The sequence below is a fragment of the Equus asinus genome, chromosome 1 (genome assembly GCF_041296235.1).
Source record: "Equus asinus isolate D_3611 breed Donkey chromosome 1, EquAss-T2T_v2, whole genome shotgun sequence".
NCBI lineage: Eukaryota > Metazoa > Chordata > Mammalia > Perissodactyla > Equidae > Equus > Equus asinus.
In genome coordinates this window covers 104,527,035-104,552,892 of record NC_091790.1, presented here as the reverse complement: position 1 = coordinate 104,552,892, position 25,858 = coordinate 104,527,035, and the positions used below count along the sequence as shown (strand labels likewise).

At 38.3% G+C, this 25,858-nt stretch overlaps 1 protein-coding gene across 15 annotated transcripts in view; it reads left to right on the top strand.

Moving 5' to 3' along the window:
* SUGCT (succinyl-CoA:glutarate-CoA transferase) overlaps positions 1 to 25,858 on the top strand; it is a 747,747-nt gene that overhangs the window by 140,505 nt on the left and 581,384 nt on the right. For 13 of the 15 annotated variants that reach the window (XR_011501704.1, XR_011501660.1, XR_011501715.1 and 10 more), the window contains one exon: positions 10,392 to 10,487. The exons of the other annotated variants lie outside the window; for them this stretch is intronic. Coding sequence is in view for 10 of the 13 variants with exons in the window: in XM_070504514.1 (XP_070360615.1) it covers positions 10,392 to 10,487 (96 nt within the window). In the remaining 3 variants the exon portion in view is untranslated. The remainder of the gene's footprint in view (positions 1 to 10,391; positions 10,488 to 25,858) is intronic. 15 annotated transcript variants of the gene reach the window in all.

The window sequence follows — 25,858 nt, the reverse complement described above, 5'->3', positions numbered from 1 at the left end:
CTTGGGCACCATGGGACAATGAAGGACGTCTAAGGGGTCAGTGGGAGTCAGCCTTCATTCAATTTCTCAGCCTCAGAACTGCCTAGTGCTCCCTCGTAGATCCTATTGATCTCTCAGTTACAGATTCACCCCACCCCCATTCCTAGGCCAATCCTGACTTAAGGGAAGAGTTTTTGTTCATCTCTCTCCCGTCCATGAATCTTCAGCATCATCCTATAGTCACTTTTAGCGCAATGAGATGTTGACTCCTGAAGATTCCCTTGTTGTTCCCTAAGCCACCTTTGTTGCTTTTCCCACCCTGTGAGGCCTCAGGCCCTGACATTGCTCTCTAACTAGTCTCTCTGTTTATCCATTTGGTACACGGTGAAAGAATGAGTGGACTTGCTCTATGTGACTCCAGTGGGAAGAGCCAGGGTTTAGAGGGAGAACAAGGCAAATTTCATCCTATCTTTCTCATTCCATGAAGATGCCTTGTACTATTCTGCTTTTTTGTGGGGATTGCATCCACTCTCCTCTTTTTCACCTAACATATTTCTTCTTCTTTATTAAGATTCTCCTCCCAAATTAGAGGAAAACTGTATCATTCACTCACTTTTTCACTAGTTTAACTAATAATTACTGAGTGCCTGTGTCTCAGGTAGTGTTGCTGTGGCTGGGGAGAGAATGGCAGACGAATCAGACAAGTTCTCTCCCTCCTGAAGCTTCCATGCTGATGGACAGAGAGACAGAAAAGGAAGTGATTCCAGCTGAGTGAGTTAGGGAAGACTTCACTGAGCGAGGACATTTTTAACCATAACCCCTTCTTTTGTGCTTTCTTTTTTATCTTCTTTCGTCTTGCTTAAGACTCTACACTTTCAGTTATTTTTTCTTGCATATTTAAATGAAGTTTAGGGTTTTTTAATCCTCAAAAATAAAGCCTTTATCTTCCTGCTCACTTGCTTGAGCTACTGTCCAGCCTCTCTCCTTCCCCCTGTACACAACCCTCTAAAATACTCCTGTGGCTCCCACAATCTTTTCATTGACTCCTTAACCCCCTTTAATCGGGCTTTTATCCCTACTGTTTTATTGATATTGCATCTTAGTGATCATTCATGGTATCCTGGTCATCAAATCTATTGCCTTGTTTCAGTTATTTCCATTCATTAATAATTCGTTCAAAGAGCCCCAATACTTTTCCATCTCTGTTATGACTTTGCACACAATATTTCTTTCATGTGGAAGGCCCTTTTCCTTGTTTTTTGCATGACTAAATTCATATTATTAAAGCATCAGCTCAAATGTCACTTTCTATCCCAACTTGATTTTTTAAAAACGTCTCTTGTGGCACTGATTATTTCAATTTTGAATTATAGATTTTAACCCTCTTGAGAGATGAAACTCTGTTTTATTGATGTTCAGATCTCCCACCGCACCTGTTAGAATACTTTGCATATAAAAAGTGTTTATTAAATATCTGCTAAATGCATGAAGAAAGCAATAAGCGAAGGTAACTTTCATTTGATTTTTAGAACTTCTTTTTAAAACTAGTGGTGCAAAACAATGTATTTTATTCCAAAATCAGACATATTTTAAAGAACTGAATTATTTAAAATGTAAAAACATATTTCAAGAAGACATTTGAAACTGAAGACATGCCACCACAAGGGTAGATAAGCAAATCATGTTATTAAATGTTACTTTTCTACATTTCCACGTACTCATCACTTTTTTTTAGTTGTTAATAACCATTTTTTGAGTCAAATGATTGACTGGGTCAGTGGTTCATGGTAAGAAATATGTTTGAAGTATTATCCTAAACATGCTTTTGAAATTCTGTCTCTTTTTGCTGTCTGGTCTCACCTTCTGGCATTTGATATTCAGTTTCCTCATATGTCTGATTCTGATTCAGATGGATTGGCAAAATTATTCTGAGTATAATGCAAATATGTTTTTCTTTTGAGTTCAGTTTAAAAATAAACATCAATATGATTTGACAATCATTAGTGATAATTTACAGGAATATGAAGTGTATGTGTTCCTTTCATTAAGTTAAAAAAATGCCATGAAGAGAAGGATTTGATGATATGGTTTTTCTTTGCTATGTAAATAAAAGTAGAGATTTTAAAATTATGTAACAGCTCTACTGGTTTTTCAGTGCTATAGGTAACATGTTTATAGGTTGAAGTTTATTTCTAACTACATTGGAATAGTAGCCCAGAATAGTTGCAGCAAAGCAGAAAACTTTGAATGAGTATTAAATATTATGTAATAATTAAGGTTAAATTTATGTGTAGAGGTTTACGTAATTGAGAAGGATGCTTAATCACTGTTTTTTCTTTACTGAGTAGGACGTTCCAATAAAACTTTTCCAGGATCAAGGCCATTCAGAAATTTTGAGTCTGATTCTGTAATTTAGTCTAGAATGCTAGAATCCAGACTTTAGCTGAGTTCTGGTTCTGGCTCGTCCATTTACTAGGTATATAACCTTGGGCAGATTACTAAACTGCTCAGTTCTTCAATTGTCTCTTTTGTAAAATTGGTTCATCACAGCACCTCTCTCATACAATTATCATGACGATTAAATGAGATAATTCACATAAAATGCTTAGAATATAATGCAATGAGTGCTTAACAAATATTAGCTTTTATCGTTAGAAACTTAGAATGATATAGTATGAATAGGTAGAATTCTTCTTCTTCTTTCAACATGGGATACCCAAAGTACTTTCTCTTCTCCTGAAGGTTTTTCCTCCTTGGCTCTATTGGTTCTGGAGGAATCGGTTTACTTTGGGGTGTGGGGGACAAAGTGAAGCAGATTAAATTACGCAGGAAGTTTGACATGCCAAGTAATGGTATTAGGATAAAAAAGAGATGTCAGGATCTCAAAAGCTCTTTCTGATATGAGAAGAAATTTCCCTTCTTGAAAGGTGTATTCTCTATGAATGCTAGCCCCTTCATTTCTCTTTTAGCACATTTTTCCCAGAAAATGTTGTATAGTTAGTAAATGAGTGAAGTTGAGCAGAAGAACATGAAGAGAATTACTGATTCAGTTAATAATGTGCTTTCTAAGCAAATGCGGAGGACCACTGAGTGATCATGGAGGGCGTCCAGTCCACTCCAGTGATTTGCGGGCCTTGCAGGGAATGTAAACTGTGAAGCCAAGGATATGGCCTAGGATAAGATGTGAAGTCAAGCACTGCTAAGGTGGGAGGGGCTGGGAGCAGAGAGGTGGAACAGAGAGGAGGTAGCAGAGTAGGGATGACTTAGAGAGTAGAGTGACCTGAGTGTGAGTGGTAGTTTGCCATTCACCAACTGTGAGATCTAGACCACATAGATCTCCCTGGGCTTCATTTTCTCATCTGCAAAATGAAAGTTGTAATACTGATTTCATGTGAGATAATATGGTTTCATTAATAAATGAATATTGCCCCTTTATATTCCATATAACAGCCAGGTGATCTAATTATATAAATCAATGGCTTTCTGTGACACTTAGAACAATATCCCAGATCCTTGCCCAGACCTACAAGGACTCAAATGATCTGGCCCTTGCATACCTCCCTGACCTGACCTTGAACTACTCCCCCTTTTACTTACTACATTCCGGCTACAGTGACATTATTTTTGTTCCTAAATGTGGCAAGCTTTTCACCACAATAAAGTCTTTTTAATTGGTTGATCTTGTTGCCTAGAAAGATTTCCCCTAGAGTTTTCACATGCCTTCTCCAGGTCTCAGATTAAATGTGACATCTTCAAAGGTGCTTTACTAACCTGCTAGTCTAGAAGAGCGCCCTCTGTGATTCTGTTTTATTTTCTTCATAGCACTTATCATTCCTTGATATTTTCATGTTTGTTTATGCCTGAGTATACCTTACACCACAATATAAGCTTCATGAGAGTATGACCATATCTGTCTTGTTTACTCTTTATCCACTGTGCCTAACACAGTTCCTAGCACATAGTAGGTGTGATATCAAGATTTTTGAATAAATGAATGAGTGAAGTGCTAGTCGACACTAAAATAAATATTGGTTCCTTTCTCTACCCTATGACGACTCTTCTTTTTATGCTTTCTTGTAAGACTGGAGCAGGACAGATGAGCCTGGAGCATCTTGTAGTTCCACAAAGGAAGGAAGTAAGTGCTAAAAACAAAAAACCTCACAATGATGAGAAGTGTGTCAAAGGGACATAGGAGCAAACTGAAAAAGCGCCCAATGGCCAAATCTGGAATGACTTGAGCAAGAAAATAAAGTAGTAGTGGATTATAACCCAAAGTATAAAATAAATATGCAGAAGTCTGTGCTGATATAAATAAATGATTGAACAAATAAATAAATAGGAGAGAAGAGATAAATCTCCCGTGCAGAATTCCATATAATTTATATAGACACCTTGCCCTCAAGAAGGAGGAGCATAACTCCCCACCCATTAAGTGTGGGTTGCACATGGTGACTTCCTTCCAAAGAGTACAGTCTGGAGAGGAGGGGAAAGAAGAATACTTTTACAGTGGAGAAACCTGATAAACACCACCTCAGCCCAGTGATCAAGGCCAGCACCAACAGTGAGAAATCATGTTGATGGCATGTACCTTTGATATGATGTATTGAAAACAGTACTTTACTTTCGTGATCTTCTTTCTAAAAACCCATAACCCCCAACTAATTGTGAGGAAAACATAAGAAAAATCCCAGTTGAGGAGCATGCTACAAAATACCTGATCACTACTCCTCAAAACTGTCCAGGTCATCAAAAACAGGGAAAGCCTGAGAAACTGTTATAAACTAGAGGAGCTTAAGGGGGCAACAATTAAATATAAGGTGGTAAGTATCCTGGATGGTATGTTGGAACAGAAAAAGGACATTAAGTAAAAACTAAGGACATCTGAACACATGGACTTTAATTAATAACAATGCATCAATAATTGATTCTTTAATTGAAAATATGTATCACACTAATGTAAGATGTTAATAATAGGGGAACTGGGTGTGGAATAATGAGAACTCTGTACTAACTTGGTATTTTTTCTATAAATGTAGATGGCCAACAGGCACATGAAAAGATGTTCAATATCATTAATTATCAGGGAAATGCAAATCAGAACTACAATGAGATATCACCTCTCTCCGGTCAGAATGGCTATAATTAGCAAGACATAAAACTGTTCTAAAATAAAAACGTTTTAAAAAAGAGTTGCTAACATTTTCCCACATGATGCTTTATTCTTCTGTTGTATCATTTTGAGTGCCTACTTTGTCTTCTATTATATATGGATATCAAAGCTTATTTATAACTACACCCTACTTCTGGGTATTTAAATTGGTGCTAGTGTTTGTATCTACATCATTGACCATACCTGGACCAGAGGAAGGGCTGTTTTTGACATGGAGACTTACCTTCTTTTGTTTTGTATTGTTTCTGGTTTCATCTCTTTATATTTCCTATTGGAGGATGATTTTAAATGCTTTCAGTGTGTTGATGACTTCAGCCCAATTGTTTGTCTTGCAGGCATCTCCAATTCAATGTATTCCAAGGTAGACTCTTATTTTCTTCCCCCTTTAAATTGTTCCTCTCTCTGACTTCCTTGTTTCTGTTAATGCCTGTATAGCTCATCGAGATATTCAGCCAGAAATCTGGAAGTTATGATTGGCTCCTTCCTCTCCCTCACCATTCTGTCTCCCATGCTATTCCCATACATCTTTCACGTGTTCTGTCCATTCTGTCCCTAGTATATATCTTACTCCACATATTTTTACATGTTCACTGCTGCCAACCTAGTCAGAGCTATCATCAACTTATGCCTGGACCCTTGCAATATCCATAACTGGTCCTTTTCTCTCTTGCCTCTTTTCAGTTCATTCTTTGAATTTAATTGCTAGTGCAGTGGGAAGCCCTATGAGTTTTAAGTAGAAGGATGATATGATATGATTTGTGACTTTAAAGTGATCATTCTGAAAGATGTGCAAAGAATGACTCCTTACAATGTTCTGCAAGGGCTGGTGTGATCTGGTCTCTCATCCTCTCCAATTTCATTTCCTGTCTCTTTCTTGCTATGCCTCAGTTACATTGGTCTACTTTCAGTTTTTGGGTTTTTTTCGTGTATGCCAATCTTTCTCCTGCCTTAGGGCTTTCACACATGTTATTCTCTTTGTTTTTAAAATTCTCCTCTATCTCCTCTCTCTATGGCAGTTCCTATAACTGTTTGTTTAGTTACCTTCTCTGCTATTCTTAAGTCCAAACGGGGCAGGACTATGTCTTTTCATTTGCTTATGTATACCCGGTACCTAGCATAATGCCTTACACAAAGCAGCACTCAGTATTTGTTGAATAAATAAACAACTAGTAATTACTGTTTTTATTCATGTGTTAAAAAAAATTAGTGTGCAAGCTCTATGTTAGTTGCTATGAGAACATGCAAAGGGTTTGTAATACACAATTCCAACCCTGAAATAGTTCTCAATTTACAAGGAGCGAAAGGATATGAATAATACTGTAGCATGGAAGAGGGCACTGTAGTTGGCGTAGTTTAAAGTTCTGCCACTAGCCTGCTGTGTGGCATCAGATACATTATTTCCCTTTTCTGTTCCTTTACTTATCCATCTTTAATATTAAGGGGTTTGACTAGACTTTCCTAAGGCTTTGGTTCTCAAATCTCGTGTGCAATTAATTGTACATTGGTTAAATGATTTTTTCCCAGGCTCCATCCCTGGAGAGTCTGATGCAGTAAGTCTAGGGTAGGGTCCAGGAATTCCCCCAGGTGATTGGGATATACAGCCAGGTTTAGGAACTACTGATCTAGATTTGTCTAGGTTCGCCATCTTATAATTCTAATTATAGTACAGGGCAAACTATGAAAGTGCAGTAGGAGTTGGACAAATTAAGACGTTATGTTTGTTCAGATGCAGGAAAATACTTTTTTGCTTGGGTGATGGGGAGCACTTGATGGAAATGGTGATGTTGAAATGGACTTTGAAGAGTGGATGGGGATATAGGCAGGTGCAGAAGTGAGGCGTGATTGGTGTCTAGTCAAGCTTAGTTGAAGGCCAGAATATATGCAAGTGAGCAGTTGGGAAGAAATTAACAGTTTTGATGCAACGGACCATAGTTCCAGTCTTGTTTTCCCCATGTTACCTATCATACTTGGTTGTCCTTTTGGAGATGAAAGATTCTATTATTGCAGCTTGAACCTCATTTGGCAGTAGTGAAACATGAGGTGACAGACACCATTAAGCTGCTTTGGGAAATAATTGAGCGTATTCTTCCTGAAGCCTTTTGGGGCTGTGCCCTTTGAGATCTACTTTGATCATCCCATTGGTTTTCTGGTTAGACATAAAGAATATCAGGACCCACTGTATTATCTAAAGTAATAGTTTTTCTATCCAAATTATTATTATTAAACCAAAGTTGGCTTTTTTGTTTAGATGAAACCATATAAAGGCAACATTCTGAGTAAATTATATAGCATCCACATGATGAAATAATGAGCCTAAGTTTAGGGGATGAAAGTAGTGATCTAATGCAATATTTAGAATGGATATACAGTATGTAGTTATTAACCTAAAAGTCACATCCTGCATTCTTTTAATTTGCAGAAAGTTTGTCATTAATTGCCAGGAAGCCTCTGATTTTTTATACATAATCACGTCATAGCTGTTGACTTCCTCCCCCTTCTCCTGTTTTAAAATATATCCTTGTAAATAGTAGATTACTTTCAGATTAGCAATGCTCCTTTTAAACATTGGGTTGCTAAATTTAGCCCTGTTGCTCTCTTTTTTTAAAAATAGAATTCTTTTTTCCCCCAACTTTGCCTCTGAGTAGTTACTCACAAATCACACTCTGTTTTTGCATGGCAACTGGCTTCAAATCTTATTTAACCTTTCTGCCCATTGGGAGCTTGCTAGTTCTGAAGTGCTTTTTGTTTTCATGACTTCATATTGTGGGAGAGAATGGCTATGGTATTCCATTTACAAACAGTCTGCGAGATGAGTTTTCACCCTTCATTCAAACTCACTCTAAATGGGGCTACTTTTATTAAATCATTGTCAAAGATAGCTTATCAAGGCAGGGCCAGAAACACAGAAGTCAAAATTGAGAAGAAAGAATAAGGTAGTGGGCAAGAAATGAGACAGCCAGGCTGATGTCCACTCTAGAACCCAGCCCATGCCTACGTTGGCAGCCATCTCAGATCAATCTAGGATTTACGGGTTGACCTGTATCATCCAGTCAGCCCACTACCTCATGCAGCTCTTGCCGATGTTGGTCTACTGACTGTCAGTTGACTTTGAAATTAGAAAAGTGGAAATACCAAGCCTCTTGTGATTCTTTGCTTGCAAAAAATTACCTTTATTAATGTGAATTCTTGCCCTTCAGTAGCACCAGAACTCCCAAGAGAATGACTTTCACCAGAATTTATTTGAAAGGAACAAAAAACCCCTCTCAACATACCTAGATCATAGAAGCACCTGTTCTATAGAAAAATCTAAGACTTGAGAAAATTTCTCCAATTTCAGGAAGAGCCTTCATGGGAAAATGACTACTATTGCATCCCTGGTACCTTTTTATCTACCAGACTCTTAAAAAGAATAATAGAGTCAGAAGTGTAGACCTTGGAAGCAAATTTAAGACCATTTACTATTTTGCAAAGTGTATTCTGTGTTCATGTTGGCATAGGATGGCATTGTACGCCTGCCTCTGCTTGCACTGGAGCACTTGGGGTATTATCTGCTTACACATTAGGATTTCACTATTATTTGGTTGATGCGGGAGTTCTGCTTTTTTAAAAATAAGTTTGAAAACCATTGGTTTAGGTCAAGTGCCCACGATTTTATAGAGTATATGTCTGAAGGTCAAAGAAGTTAAATTATATGCCTATGATGGTACAACTGCTTAGAGGGTGACAGAAATTAGAAACCATGAATTTGGACTTCCCAACCAGTGCATTTTTACTACAAAATGTTGATTTGATTTTTCCATTTTGAAAGACACAGAAGTTATCTGTGAAATGGTGATTAGCACTAGGCAGCCCCAGGCAGCCCTGGAATGCTCCATGTTTCAAATGCCCAAGACCAGATGGAAGTCCAGAAGTGGGTGACTCAAAGTTTATTAGTTTTGCCACCTGGGCAGTACAGCTAAACCAGCTGCCATAAGGCAGTTTCAATTTCAACAGAGCAGTAAATGAACATAAAAGTGAGTGTAAATCCCAAGAATAAAGTAAAGGAGAATGGTTGCTGCTGCAAGGAGATTCACACACGCCGAACCCTATTGACAGCCCTTGTAGGAGGCATGGCTGCCATGCTAAGTAGAGGGCAATAACAAATTGTGGCACCAAGCCTGAAAAATCACCCTGAGAGTTGTTCCAGGAGCCAGTCTCGATTTGGGATATGTTTGACCTGGCTTGGTAGATTCCCAGTCACATTTGATGATCTAGGATGGAAAAAGCAAACCCATGCTATATTATTATTATGTTATGAGGCCAGAAGCTTTTTTTCAGGAAGCAATGGAAAGTTGTTATTAGGTCACTTTCTTTCCATAGTTCTGGGCCCTTGGAGGCATGGATATTCATGGGAACATATGCTCCTTGTGGCAGCTCACCAGGAATCATGTCATTATCCTCATGTTATCCTCATAGGGAGTTGAGTTACTGTAGGTTTTCGAGATCTGTATATGAAATACTGCAAGAGTCAGAGGTTGTCCCTACGGTTTTAGACGACCCCTTTAATAGGTCTATTGTTTTTGAAAACTGAAATAAGTATAATAATGAGAATATGGGCCTAGGTCCAAACTGAGAGAGGTACAGTAATTTTTGTTCAAATTAGAATGATTCACTAATAAATAAAAACAAAGTCAAATAATTATGATCCTCTGTGTTAGAATGCTTTGGGCAGCAAATATCAGAAAACTTGACTAAACAGACTTAAACAAAATAGAAGTTTATTATTATTGTTTTTTCATGTAATGAGAAGTTTAGAGGAAAGGCTCCTGACTTTGGCTCCCCTGCTCAGTGGTGGCACAAGCTGTTTTTGTGTCATCTTGATGGAAAGTAAAAGAGGAAAGGAATGTATACTTGCTGATTGCTATGGCTTTGATGTTAAAGGCTGGACTGAGGTTCCATCTGCTGGGTCAACCTCTGCCTTCAGATGATCTTTTTTGGAGCTGAATGTTTCTGTGTTTATATTTCTCAGCTGACAATTACTCAGTACTTAGCCTCATGCAATAATGTAATACTGCTCTTCCTTTCTTTGTATGATGAAAGTGTCTATGTGTGCATGTTTTCTAACCAAACAGGATACTTTTCTGTCACTTTTTTTCCTTCTACAATGACATGAAGTGACATCAAATGAGAACTTTTATATTTTAACCTTCTGTTTGTGAGTGTAAATAAACTAGCTTTTTTTTGTTGTTTGTTTTCCTGGTAGGTGGCATGTTTGACCCAGGTGGCTGCTAATTATCTTATTGACCAAAAGGAAGCAAAACGCTGGGGCACAGCTCATGGCAGTATTGTTCCTTACCAGGTAAGAATACAGAGTGTAGGGTTGGACTGCTGTAATCTGCAGTTTTGTATGATATGAGTTTGGGAAATGATTCCTTTTTTTAAAAAAACTGTCAGGGTATTCTGTTATGTATCTTTGTCTCACTATAACAAGATTTTCTTGTTCACTTTAAGTTCTGTGTTTTGCACATTTCTTCATCAGAAGATTGGTAACAGGACACTTGAATAGATCAAAGGAGTTTGCTGAAAGTGAGTGACTTTTGGACTCATATGATGGTTTCCTTTTTTTTTTCACCCAAAAGAGGCACTGCTTGTAGCCGTTTTATAAAGCATGGTTTGTTCACCATGTTAGTTATGAACCAAATGTTACCTACCCTAGCTGCAATAATATTCTCACAAGGTTCCAGTAAAATGAAAATTTGCGTGTGATGGATCTTCATTTTTTGACCAAAGCAGATGGTTCAGGAACTCCTGTTCTTTATTAAGTGTCTAAACTTGTCCTTAGGAATTCTTGACTTTGGCTAGTGTGAATGAATATGTGAAGTAACTGTGATCTTTCAAAAATAAAAATAAAAACAAAAACTCTCTTCTTTCAAATCCCTAACCTTTGCTTAGCCCAGTTGCATCATATCACCGTATTTCGTAATGTCTTTGTCACATCTTCTGTACTGTGTTGTGAGGTTAAGAGTGGAGGTGTCTTTTTCATCATTGTATCACTTCTCACATCCAACAGAAGCATGTATAAAATACTATATAAATATCTGTTGAATAAAGGAGTGCATTTTACAGTAGTTATTTCAACGCTAGTCTTCTTGACAGAACACGTAAAAGTCAGCATTTTCCATTTGCCAGGAAACCCATCAACACTGCTAATCATCCTTTTAGTTTTAAGAACATTATTTCCTTGGGCAAAACCAGTTTCATTTCCATTTTCTTTAATGCAGCTTTGAGGAAAGCAGTGACCCGATGTGAATCTAGAATTCTTTTCTCTCTGTTTCTGTTTATGGTCTCTTTACACCTGAGGCGTTACTATGATTTCTCAGTAAAACTGCTTTTGAACACATTTAGTTAATCTTTTGGCATAATTACAGTTGTGGAGACATTTTCTTTAGTGCCTCTCCTCTTTTCTCCAGCCATGGTTTTTTGATCACCATTAGTGACATTTTGCTTCCCCACTTTTTAGTGCTTTGTGGTTGATCCTACAGTTCTAGCCAGACCAGATAAGCAATCTGATACCTAGATTGGATAGATGGACTCCAACTCTGATCTCTTCCCTCTTTGTTGAATATTCTTTCAGATCGTGCTGCCTTTGACAGGAGAGTGCTGTGATTTCTGTTCTCTTCTACTCTACCCCACACCCTCTCTATCAAACTTGCTCCAGGCCAAGAGGTCTCATCAACTAATTTATCCTCATCCTTGATAATGAAAATCCCTCTGAAGCGCATTTTAACAGTGAGCGATGTTGAACCCATGGGGATTCATCTCAAATAATGGAAGTCCAGTCTTCAGTTTTTGATGTGTACAGAGAAAGCATTTGTGGGTGGGAAGGCTTGAGAGTGTAATTCCAAGTCATATCACATAGGGAACTGTTCATTATGTTCTAGTATAAGGTTTGTAGTTTATTTTTTTTGAAATAAAATGTCTTTTAAAAAGGTTTTGTGTAGACTTCAGCTATCCCTCCTGGGTGTTTGTACCTAGAGCTCTGGCCTCTTGAGTATGCTCTCAATTATTTCACTGTGAGGTGAAAAGAAATTTAGAATTTTTAGCTTTTCTTATGGTAGGTGAAAGATATGGGAGACTGTGTGAGTGTGTGTGTTTCTATTCTTTGAAGACAGAAATGTGCTTTTTCTGCTTGAATTGTCCCAGTCACATAAAATGGATACTGTGCTCATTTGATCTAGTTGATTGCAGCTTTATTATCTATAAGAAATAAGAGAAGATTACTAGGGTCTTTCTTAGGAGCCCAGAATTAATTTGTTTCCTCTTGGTAGAGAACTGGTTCAGCACTGTGATTAAGGAACAAATGCAAATTTAGCTTGAATGAAACTAGCATAACCAAGATGGGTCCTAGATATGCTTATAGACCCTAGTCTGTTTTCAATTTTTAAAATAGATTTGGGAAACATTTTTATGGGTGAATGCCAGGATAATTATAATTCAGTTTTCTATAATAATTACAGCTTTGCGTCTAATTTGAGTTGTCTGAGTTTTGAGCTGAAAGTCTGTAATGGAGGACCCTGATGGTCTCAGGAATTAGTTAAGGTGCCCAGCTCACTTTCCTCAATTCTTGTTGAACCCTATTTGAAAGAGCATAGACCTTGAATGCATGGAATGTAAATTTCTGAAAAGTAGTGATCCTTGATTTGTGTGTTATTTTATATATATGCAATTCTTAATTTCTCAGGTTGATTATCCACTTATCTTTCCTCCCAATTCTTTGGATGCCAACTTTTTCAGAACGAGTAAGCCAAACAAAAAGCAGACAGAATTGTGATAATCGTTTTGCTACTTGTTGAACATATTTGTGGATGCTTTTCTGAGAATTCAGATTTTTAAAAAGAGGTTTTAGACTTCAATGCTTTTTTGGTTCCCATTACCATTGGACTTTGCCACTGAGAAGCACCTTGCCCAAAGTTATTAATAATTACATAATATTCATGTTAATATTTTTAGTGCATTAGTATTAGTCCAATGTTTCTCAACCCTTCAAACAGTTATATTTATAAAGACAGGAGGTTTTTAGAGATGGGAGAGGAGAGTGCCGAGAAAGCAGTTAGTCAGTCTTCAAAAAGAATGTATTTTATTATGTAACAGTTATCAGTGGGGCCAGTGCCCTTTAGATGTATGACTAACATGGTAATCTTTATAATTTCATAGCCTGTATATATTCAAAACTCTCTTCCAAATTCCTTCAACAGCCCAGGAGCCTATATTTTCATGTCCTCCTTCGCTTTCTGGGCTCTTGACCCACACTGACCTCAACCTCTCTCAAATATTATAGAAGATCCATTCACAAATACACTCAAGAGGATGGGAGACTATACTGAATATTTTGAAGAAAAATGGAGTTTTTTATAGATGAAACTTATGCAATCTCTGATAGGAAGCCTCAACCTTTCTTCCCATATCCTTTGGCTGCTCCTAGGGAGTGTTAGTGTCCTGAATAACGTAAGAACCTCCCCATCTTCTGTTCCTTTCTCTTCCTTCTTCTTTTGGCTCTTCTTCTTTTCAAGAGCAATGAATCCCTCTAGTCTTATACAGAGTTATTACACTCTCTAGGCACAGATCTTTGGGTGGCTACCTAAATACTTAACAATTTACTGTTTATATAAAGAGAGTTCCTTCCTAAGGGGCATGCTGGTGTGTGGATCTAATAGGAGCCTACTAAGCTCTCTCTGGGCTCCTGGTCTCTCCCAGTCCATACAACTTGCAGGAGCTCACAGAGTACCATATGCTCCTTTAGCTACAGTCTTGCTCCCATGATCAGTGTAAACTGCCCAAGAGTCTGGGGAATGAGACTACAACCACAACTATCTGCTTCCCTTAAAAGACTACCGGAACTAATCTCATCACTTTACACATTTTCCTCAATCACCACCAGGACTCTAAGCCTTCCGGGCCATCTATTATCACCTAGACAATTATTCCCATATGGCTCTGTTCATCTCTTCCTTTGATCCCGTCATGTCTTCTGTCATCAATCTTGGTGGCTCTAAAGTCTACATAGAGGACCCATGCAACAGCCTATCCTCTCTTTTCTTTAACCTGCCATCCCAACACTTTTAATGATCTTTTCCTGTTTTCACATGGCTCCCACTCAGGTCTTTCTAAAGTTCTAACATACGTATGAATTGTTTAGAAATTTTGTTAAGATGCAGATTCTGATTCCAGGTGATGTTGATGCTGCGCTATGAGTAATAAGGTTCTAGATCTAGACTTTGTTGTTATCGATGACTATCCCATCTCCTTTGTACTAAACTGGCAAAATCCCACTGCTGATTAGACTTAATACTCCATCTATTCCATGTCTGTACTCAAGCAGTGGATATGGCTAGAAGAAAACATAACCACCACGTTGACGATCTATCTCACTTTCAGTTTATGGCTGTCTCTCTCAAGATGTCCCTCAGCTTACCCAGCAATCCTGCCACACTTAGCTACATATTTATTTTCTCTCTTTGAGATGACTATTGCACATTTTCTCTCTCCTCAAATCTTCCCTTCTCTCCTCATCCTTAGCCAAAGATTCTGCCTCTTATTTCACTAAAAATTGATGTAATCAGAAGAGAACTACTTCATCTTTTCTCTGCTGTACCTCCTAAACTGCTACCTGTGTACCCACATATAGTCCACTTGATTTCCTCCTATCACAATGGATGGACTGTCCTTTCCACATTTTACCTACTTAAAGGCATTGCTCCTGCACTGTCTCCTCTATCACCTGTGTTATCCATCAGTGCACAAACATATGATTACATCCTTCACCTTAAAGACCCAGCCACCTACCTTGGACCCTCCGGGCAGGTCTTTCTATCTCCCATCCTGTTTCTCCATGCTCTTATATTACAAAACTCCTCTAAAGAGTTTCCAGCGGTGTCTGCTGGAAGGAAGCACTCCCCGCTCTGTTCTACAGTGCCATTTGTGCCTCACAGGCAAAGGGATTTTACAGCACTGAGGCCTCAGGAGTTTGGCTGCTGTGGAATAGTTAGAGGAAGTTGACTTTCTGAGCAGTTCATTAATAAGAATACTCTTTTTATGTTTTTTTCTTGAGCCTTTCAAATGTAGGGCCTTCAAAGGGATTTTTTCCTTTAAATGGCTTGATAATTTGCATGGTGATTTCTTTTAGACTTTTTTTTTTTTCTGGAGTAGCTTCTAATTCAAGAGATTGAAGAAAACAATTATTCAGATGATTAAATAAAATCATGGCTCCCTTTCTTCAGTTTGGGCTCATTTAAGTAAGAAGTAGAGCAGGAAGCTGTGCTATGTTATTTCTGGTAGGGACATTATACTGTATATTTAATTTGGCACAAGCAGGCACTCAGACAGGCAGTAAATTCCAAGTTTGAAGAGATGCAGCACTTTGCTATCATTCCTTAGAAAACGTCAAAATGCTGTTAAATCATAGCAGATTAGGTAACCTTGGTGGGGATCCTTTTTTTAAACTTACGTTAAGGATTTGAGTCAAATTGTAAACAATATGCATCTGTCTCTTGTGTGACTTTTTTTTTTTTTTACCATAGTCACACTAAGGCACTCGCTAAAGTTGGAGAGTACAACTTAAACAGGCATTTGATTGTATTGCACATTTAATTTAATTGATGCATTGGTAATAACAGTAATAATAATAATGCTGGCTTGAGCATGATTGAACACATACAATGTAACTGGGATATGTATACACACACACACACACACACACATATATATATTCTCATTTCATATTGATGAAGGGGAGACTGGAGAGAGAGAGCAACTTTTCTATGGCCATAGCTAGACACTTGAAGAGCCTGGATTGGAACCATGGTTTTAAGATTTCAAAACTTGATTCTTTTCTCACTATGTCCAGCTAGTAGTTCTTTTGGTGCTTGACACATTGCGGATGCCTGTCTTTTCATTTCTTTGGCAGATGGTAGAATTCTTCTAATCTGTTTCCATCATGTCTTTGACAAATGACCTGCTTATTATGATTCCAGAAGCTACCAACCTAAGAAGTGATCTTGCTATAGAAGTAGATTTGAATTCTGAACTATTGGGTAGTTGTAGGTTTCCCTCTGCTGTGTTTTCAATTCATGCTTTCAAATGACTCTTGATAAATCAATTAAACTACAATTTCTTGAGCCCCCTATAGAGTAAGCACTGTTTTGGTTCCTGGAGGCTTCCAGATGAGGAAGAACTGGGCCCTGGATTCCAGGAGCTCCGAGGCAGTATAGCAGGCACAGCTGGAAGAGCTTCAGCTTTGGAGTACAACAGACCTGGCTCAGAACTTGGCTCTGCCACTGATTGGCTGTGAAATCTTGGACAGGTCTTTTGATATCCCTAATGTTAGCTGCTTCCTATGCAAAAGGTTATAATGATAGTTGTGTCCATGTTTACTGAAGGAATTAAATGAGATAGTGAATGCTAAGTGTTTTATTCAGTGCTTGACTCTTGTAAGCATTCAATAAAAGGTGGCTACTATTATTATTTCTGTGGTTGAACTAATGATTTTGACTTTGTAAAATAGTTTCTAGGGGGGCCGGCCCGGTGGTGCAGCGATTAATTTTGCACATTCCACTTCAGCGTCCCGGGGTTTACCGGTTGAGATCCCTGGTGTGGACATGGCACCGCTTGGCAAGGCATGCTGTGGTAGGCGTCCCACATATAAAGTAGAGGAAGATGGGCATGGATGTTAGCTCAGGGCCAGTCTTCCTCAGCAAAAAGAGGAGGATTGGCAGCACATGTTAGCTCATGGCTAATATTCCTCAAAAAAAAAAAACGTTTCTAGGAAACTATGAAATAGTCTCTATGAAAACTATCCATGGCAGCTTAGGGGTAGAGTAAATAAAGATACACAGCTGAATTTCTTTCTTAATGAAATTCTACTTTAATATCCTTTTTTTTTTTTAAAGATGAAAAGGAGAGCAATGCATTGTGGTACTTTTCTGTTTTAAAAAACTGTCCTCAGATCTTTTTCTGAAACTGTAGTATTTTGCCATTGCCATAATGTAGCATTATTTAAAGAAATACAATGTCAGAAGAATCATCTATAGCAACACCACTCAATTGTCACAGGGAACAGGGATGCTAGTTTACTGAAGCATCTGGTTAATTGAGTTTTAGTATAAATTCATACCTAACAAGATAAAATATGACAAAAATGATTTTCACAAGTAGTCTCTGAGAAGCCCACAAGATGGGAACCAATCTCTGTAAAAAGATATCTACCTAACCCTTTGAGAGCCAAAAATTGTGGATATTTCTCCCTCTGTTTTAAAAAGTGAGAGAACTACAGAACATTTTAAACATCTATTCTTACAACCTTAAGATTGCAATGAACTTTGATAATGTTTACCCAGTAAGAAATACCTGGAGATTTATTGGGAACAAAAGTGCAGATGATAGCAAGCAAGTTAGATTACATCTCAGAGGTTTCTGCAAACCTTTGGATTGCTTAGCAATGACAAATTAGAATATTCAAGTCTTTTTTATTTTTTTGTAAATTAAGGAATGGATTATCTGAGTTTCCCCCGCCAGGTAGCTTTTGAATATTTGCTTTAGGGTGTGTGTGCTTTGATCTCTATGAATTTGGGGTTCTTGTTAAAACAAAACAAAATCTTTTATTTGAAGATCCTGGTTACTTTGAAACCAAATGGCCTGGACTTTACCACAGTCCTAAGAATATAAGTAATTGGGCAGTCCAACAGGCAAATAAAATTAGGGCAGATATGCCAGCTACGAGTATGATAGCAGCCGCCCTCTGGGCTTCTGCTTAGAAAAGGTTTGGCCTTTAAAATAAAATTCCTAAATTTAAAATAAATTGGGCAATATGACGTTTAAGGAGAGCATATTGACAAAGAATAAATATACTTATCACTGTTCAAAACTATTGTGATTTTTAAAAATCAGAATTGCCTCCAGTTGACAGATATGATATTTTTAATGCATTTCACTAAGAGGTAAAATAGAAGGAGGCACAAGGAAAGGCAAGATATCTTAAGGAGTAAATCTGGAATTCCTTTAGGATCTTATCAGCTTCTCTTGCATTCTAAATATACATGCAGAATTGATGAGATTGTATCCTGTTTACGCCTATCAATTTGGCTAAAATTATCCAAAAGAATCGAATGCCGTTTTGAATATTCAGTTAAATAAGAATATTATTAGTTATTACCCTTAATAATATTGTATTAAAAATAATCATTATAATCGTTAGAGATAAAGTTCATTGAATGATTACTGTGTGTTGGTTATTAACTTCTTTACATATATTAATTCAATCCTCACAACAACCCTGTGACATGGGTATGGTTATTGTCTTCACTTTCAGATGAGGAAACTGAGGCATAGAGAGGTTAGGTAACTAACTTGCCCAAGGTCACACATGAGTGGGGTAGCTGGGATTCTAACCAAGGCAGGGGGACTATGCTATATAGGCAGATGACTCAGTGCTACTCACTTACACTGGCTTGCTTAGTTTCATTTTCTGTCTTCATTCCACTTTTGGGGAAGAATTATGTGAAATTTTCCTCTACATAATTTCCCCTTTAGGACTGCCAAGAGCAATTGAAGAGGTCTAAACAGTTCTGTTGTTTACTTATTACAGAGATCTTTAATTAAGACTTAAAAGTAAATTTCCTTCAGGAAATCAGGTTGTACAGCTCTTGAATAAATCCTTTGATTGCATATGTTAAAACTGTATTAGAATCGTAATGGAGTCAAGTTATAGTAAAACAGCTATCTGTAGCTCCATCTATGTAACGAGAACAATACTGTCCTTGAGCGACACATGAGCTTGGGATGGTTTTAGCTAGTGTGAGACTTATAGTTGCTGGTTTTCAAACTCTATGAGGTTGGTAGACTGGCGGGGGGGGTGGGGTGTGGAGTTGGGGTGGGAAGGAGTATTTGGGGGCATAAGGAGGAGTATTCAGGGGCATTGGGTGGGGGCAGCCTGGGGAGAAATCAAGTGGCAGATCTCCAAGTATTCCAACTCCATCTCAACCAGAACAGCTCCACTTTTTTGTTTGTTTGAAATAGGGGTTCCACTGCTTAAAAGTGATTATTTGTCCTAGAGCAGTCGGCTTTACTGAGGGATTCTACTGGACCGGGAAGTGGGTTTTGTACACGTTCATGTGTGTGTTTTGGAAGAGAAAGCCTGACTTTCATCCAAGGTGATGGCTCCTAGAACTGTGACCCAGAACCAAAGAAAGGGTTCTAATCTGGCTGAGAAGGGGGCCTTGGCAGGAGGAGTTTGTGGGGGGGCCTAGCAGAGCTCCTCTGTGGAACAGTGCACATGTTACCTTCCAGCTAGGCGTCTGGCTTGGTGGCTCTGCATGGAGGTCAATGCTCTTTGGCTCAGATAAATCACATAGGACTGAATTCTGGAAATGGTTGGATTTGGATATAGTTACACATCCTGTTCTGTTCTTAGGGGTGTCCAGGGCAAATACTGTTGAAATTCTGAGTAGGTGTGCTTAGCATTCAGACAATACCCTGATGGCTCCCTGTTCAGGTGCAGGTTACCTGGGGGAAAAAGAACTGAGTTCTGATATGGTACAAATTACTATTATAATTCAATATTGGGCAAATAAATAATAACAATAAAGGAAAATCTGTAAGACGTTAAGTTCTGAAGTGAGCCTGTATTGGAGTCAAATCATGCCCACCTATAAATATGGCTTGTGAAGTGTGCTCTTTTCCTTCTTAGTTTTGTTTCTGGCATTTGGGAAAAGGAGTACTGGTGCAGGGACTCTTCACAGACAGGAGATGTTAAGTGTGCATGCTGGGGGGGAGGGGCGGGCAGTGAATTTTTTGAACTCATGTTAATAATTCGTTTGACCTAATTTTAACCTGGAAATGAGTCTCAAGTGTCCCTTCCCCGTTTTCTTTCCTGAGGGTAAAAGCAGGTGTGAAATGCTCCAGGTCCTCAACCACTCTAAGTGGTCCGTGGAGCAGCAGCATCGGCTGGAAGCTTGTTGGAAATAATAGACTCTAGTTTATTCTACTGAATCAGAATCTGCATTTTAACAAGATTCTCAGGTGATTCGTTTTCACATTAGGTTTTGAGAAGCCCTGCTCTGAAGTACATGTGAAATCCTCTGGTCGTTGTATTATGAGTCCACTAGATGTCACTCTTGTAACCTGGTAATGGGATGGTATTTTTCAATGGGGACTTGGAAGAATCCATGAACAGGATCACGTTATTAGGTGATTTCCTGGCTACTCTTAGAGCTACTGATATACATGTTGATTATTTAAGGTAAAGTTACCTTTCTCTCTGGTTCAAAGTCCTGGAGAGAGATTCCTGGGAATGATTTTCATTGTGTTGAATTAGCACTCTTGCCTCTGCCTTTCCCTCCTTCAAGCCCCCTGTTGCTTGAGTTAGTTCTGTCATTATATAACCTTAGCACAAGAATATGCTGCAGATGCTCTGACTGACTGGCTCACTGAGAAAACAGCGTCCTGGGCTGCTCAGCACAGTGACATAGAATAAATGTACAGATTTGATCTCTGTAGAAATGACTGAGAGCAGAAAGGAAGCAAGGCTATATCCTGAAATTAACATCACCTCTATGTGATTGTTGAAGGAAGTGCAGACCTTTCTGAATTCTTGAGTGTCCCAAGGGTGGTTTTACAAAGAAGATCGAGTCTACTTCTGCTTAGAAAGAAATGTCCCAAGTGTAATCTTGTAGGGCATTAGTTTCAGCCGTGAAGATGAATATGAGGGATGTTTGTAGGTAAAGTAAGATCCAGAGGGAGATGATATACTTTCAGAGATATATGAGGCCCCTAGGACTAGTCCTGTTAGCAACTGGTTAGGTCTACATATTAGGAAAGAGAGGTGAAAAGGTTAAGGACTATACTTTAGAATATCCAATTTTTTGCCGGATGCCCAGCTTGAGAAAAGGTAGTTCTTGAAATAAATCAACCTCTTGCAAAACTCTCCTCCCTCTGAGTCTGATGTGGTTGTTCCTCTGTTTCAGTTAACAAGGGTAGCAAGCAAGTCATAAAGTAGCAGGTATGTGTGTGCTTGGGTGTGTTTTGTGAGTTGTGTATTTCTTCTTCTTGGTGTATGGGAGGGGCATTTAATTTATAATATCACTAAATGAAAGAAAAATGTTTAATTTGATTGATTTCAGTAAAGTAAATATTCTTATTGGTATGAAAGCAATATGGCTTTAGCTTAAATATAATTTTCTTTGTGCAATATAATTAAGGTGGCCATGGTATTTATTTCTAAGCTTTATAGTCCTTTTTGCAATGTCACTTTTTATGATGTGATTCCTGATGACCAAGAGCGGAACTAATTTTCAAGCATTTTACTGAAAATTAATTTCACTTTTTTAAAGGAGTATCTAAATGATGGAAAACAAACCTAAAACGCTCATTCCCATTCCTAGCCGTGGTCTAAATTTCTGCTTCTGCTGTGATGAGATTTTATACCACCGTCCCATTTATTGTTGAATTCCCTTCCCTCCTTCCTTTTTAACTGTTACTGCTGAGACTCCAGATGCTACCAGATATAGAGACATACTTAGATATATTACTTAAAAGCATGGGCTTTGGAGTCAGACAGACTTTGGGGAAACTGCTTCGTTTCACTGGGCCTCAGTTTCTTCATTTGTAAAATAGCAATAATACTACCTGTCTCGTGGGTGATGGTGATGCTTTAGCAAGGCAGTGCTCATAAAGGGTGTGGTATAGAGTCAGGCACATAGTGCATGTTCAGTGGATGCAACTGTTATCACCATCATTGCCCCATCTCACAGACCCCACACCTGTGGCAGGAGCTCCTGTTCCTATACTTTTTCTCTTCCAGAGGACAACTCCAAGTCAGAATCTTCCTTTTCTTCTGCCTGGAAAATGTATGCGATGAAAGCGTGGGTTGATGGGGAACAGATCAATAGGACGGTAGAGTGGTAGGGAGGATATTGATTCTAGAACTGCAACAAGGAGAGAAGTTCTCCTTACAACCCACATTGGAATTCTCAACGGAAATCTCCCTCCGTGTTATAAAACGGTGATCAAGTTCATAGAATTGTTAGCACTGTTAGTGTTGCCAGTACAGGCATATCTCAGACTGGCCCATGATCCTATGCACCAATTTAAACATTATTTCTAAAGAGAAACAAACTTGGAGATGCAAACTCCCAAATCCCAAGTGAATTTTTGCACATAAGTTCCAGCTTGCCTGCTCTTTATTATCTTTACTGCTTTGGAATGACATTTTTGGTTTACAGAGGACCTCTAGGCTTTCAATAGCTGTAACTCATACCTTGGGGTCATTAGAACATTACCTGGTTAGCAACAGCCTCAGAAAGCTACTGTGAGGAAGTCCAAAGAGATCTTTCATCCTGAAAACATCCTTGCGTGAGTTTTTACTGTTTTCATTTGATAATATCCTGCTGATGAAGAACAATGGAGATGTTGATGTGACAGCAACTGTGTTAGTGTGCTGCCTCAAATGGAAGAGGATATAAAATATTAAAGGATTGTGAGCACTTTGCATCTTTAAAATACACTCACTTTTCTTGCTAGAGTTTTGGAATCTGCATTGGATTTTTTGCTTTTTACCTGATTTTTATATATATTTTTGGTAATTGTTTAAAATGCGTTCTCAAAAAACCTTAAGAGGGGTATGGATCGTACTTTTTCTCCTATGTATCATTCTTGTTTCCATTGCAAGGAGTCAAGTCAGTAAGTTCAGTCCTAGTTCAAAGAAGCTGGGGGGTAGGGAACAAAACTTATAATGGTGTTACTGTGTAGATTGCAAAAGAATCTGAGGTTTGTTCAGAAAATATAATGGTGCATTGAGGTGTTGTGTTAATGTGGGGGGCCAGAAAATGAGCTCAGTGTGTAGCGAATCTCTTAAGTGGCAGTTTAGAGTTTAACCTAAAAATTGGGAGAAAGTTGATAAGTGCAGGGGAAGCATGAGACCCAGTTTGACACAGACCTTGCTAGGGTGATGGTGGTGGGATGTGGAGGAAGACTGAAAGGAGAAGGAGAGTCTGTGGTGTGTTACATGAAGATGAGGATGGCAAAATTGTCCTTCCATACCAACAGAAAATTGACAGTTTTGTAGAAAAAGCAAAGCCCCAAGTATTTAAATTCACATTGGTTGTATAACCTCTAGAAGTATAAGAAAGAGTGGATAGAATGATTGGTAGCAAGTAAAGATCCTGATTCTATTTTCTTTTCATAGGCTGGATAGAAGTAGAAAACTGGTAGAAACTAATGAAAACTGGTACTGCAGGGTTATGAAATCTACAGGAATGTTAAGGATGGATGAACTGATGGGATTATAACGTTTTATATACAGAAATGATGAAAACAGAGGAAGTATAATAGCAGTAAAATTCATAAAAAAATGCCGGACAAATAAATTCTCTGTGGATGAGAAATTCATGCTCACTAATAAGGATATATTTAGGGACACTATGAATCAGTGGCTCAAATTTTTTTTTTTGCTCATAATTCCTTCGAAAAACTGACAAAAACTATAGAATCTTTTCTCATAAAAGTACACATACCCGTATGCATGCATGATTTTGCCTATGATTTTAGGAGCTTCTCAGACCTTCTGGAACCATCCCTGGACTCTAGGTTACGATCCCCAACCAAAGGCAAACTGAATATGGTAAAGATAGTGAAATTATGTTAATAACACTAAAATTAGACCAAATAGTAGTTATGAAGGAAATCATACCCTGAGACTGAAAGATCTCACACAAATTTCTGCTTTATAGGGCAAGAAGTTTTAGAATTAAGGAAAGAATGGAATTATACTGGACTTGGGCCTAAGATTAGACAGGGATTGGTACAGGAAATTATCTGTGACTATTGTAATAATGCTCGCAACTCAATTACATTCAACCTTCTGAAGGAGAGTGAAAGGCAAAAAGAAAAAGTCTTATCACTTTATTTCTTAGTTTTAGAGAATGCAACTATGATCAAATCAACGTGTGCATTAAGTTAAAATGAAAGTACTATTTTAAAAAGTCCGTAAGTTGTAGGAAACCGGGAAATTCTTTAAACACATTAGTGAAAGGGCAGGAAAGTATGTCACATACCAAAGATTAGGAGCTCATATAAAAACTTTTGCATCAATCTCATAAAATAAAAGAAGCAAAAGTGGGAGGGAAAGTAGGCAAAAGATTGTTCAAGTGAGAACAGGGAAGGCTTCCCAGTGTGACAGGTCAGGTGTAAATAAGAAGCCAGTCAGACTGTAAAGGAATTCAAGAAACAGCACAAAAAGGGCTGCAATCCAGAAATAAAAGCTTTTTTATACATGAAAGGCAGAGGGTCAACTGGAGAATCAATGGGACTGCTTGATGATCAGGGTGCAAAAGATGTGCTCACGGGGAAGAAAGGATATCTAGGGGCTCAATGAATGCTTTGCTTTGGTCTTTGTTGAAACATAGAAATTTCCACTGTCATCATGTCTTTTGAAGCAAAGAGGCAAGAGATGTAGTATTAGATCAAATAGTGGTGAGGGAACAGGATGTTCTACCTGATTGGCATCCTGGGTATAAGCAAATTGCTGAAACTTTATGGCATCCCTTATAGGTCTGAAGAAACTCAAAGGAATAAACTGACCAAAATGTGAAATAAGTTATTGCACTTAGTCTTTCCGTTTAGTGAATTCCACTCTTGTTTCCATTCTCATGAGGAGACCTTACAATCTGTTGATTGGTGACTCTAGTTCATATTGGTGGATTCCAAAAGTTGTAGGATCCTTGACTACTTAGTATAATGAATGGAGATAAGTATTCTGTTTTCTATAACATGCTTGAATTGTTTGAAGAGGTAAATAAGCACCAGGAAAAAACCCAGCAAATGTAGTTTGTGTAGACGTTCAAGGAGTCAATTACAAAGTTGCACAACAAAGCTATCCCCAATTGTGTTACCATGGTATTAGGAGGAATGTTTTGTCACACGTAGGTATTAATAGAGGAAACAAAAAGTAGGATGTGTGAGCCTGCTGTTGATAGAGACGTGTAAACAGTGAGGCCCCTACAGGGATTTCTGCTGGACCTCTTTCTTAAACATGTTTATGGATAATCTGAAAGAGTAAGTACACAGTGAAACTTCTGAGGGTGCAGGACTAAGCTCTTTTGGCTAGTGAAATTGTAAATCAATGGGAATAAGCTTTTGAAGGATCGTATAACTGGATAAGAAAGTGGTAGGGAGACTCCAGTACTGTGAGAAGTGCTACCTATTTAGGGAAAAAGAAACCAGACTAAACTTATAAAATTTTGGGCTTTTTGGAAGCCTGCTTTCATTTATGAACCAGGAAAGGAATTTGGAGGCAGTGTAGTTGCATCCTTCTGAACAGGCCAACAGAATCTTGGAAGGTTCTGAAAACAAAGCACTTGAAGCAAAACCAATCTGCCTGTGGATTCTTTTGGTTTTGATTGCCACATCTCAACAAGGATGGTGAGAAAGACCTGGTTTCGAATCTTGCTCAATCCTCACAGGACTGTTATGAGAACCAAATGAAATATATGTGAAATTGCCTAGTACAGTGGTCCATGGCTAGGACTGAATGCAGAGTCTCAGAGGGGATATGATGAAATTAGACTATCCCACTTGGAAGAAATCATTCACTGTCACCTGGAACAGGAAAGTCCATACCACATGCTGACCCACCTTCTCTCTGACTCAGCTACAAGGAACTCACTTTTTAAGAGGGAGACA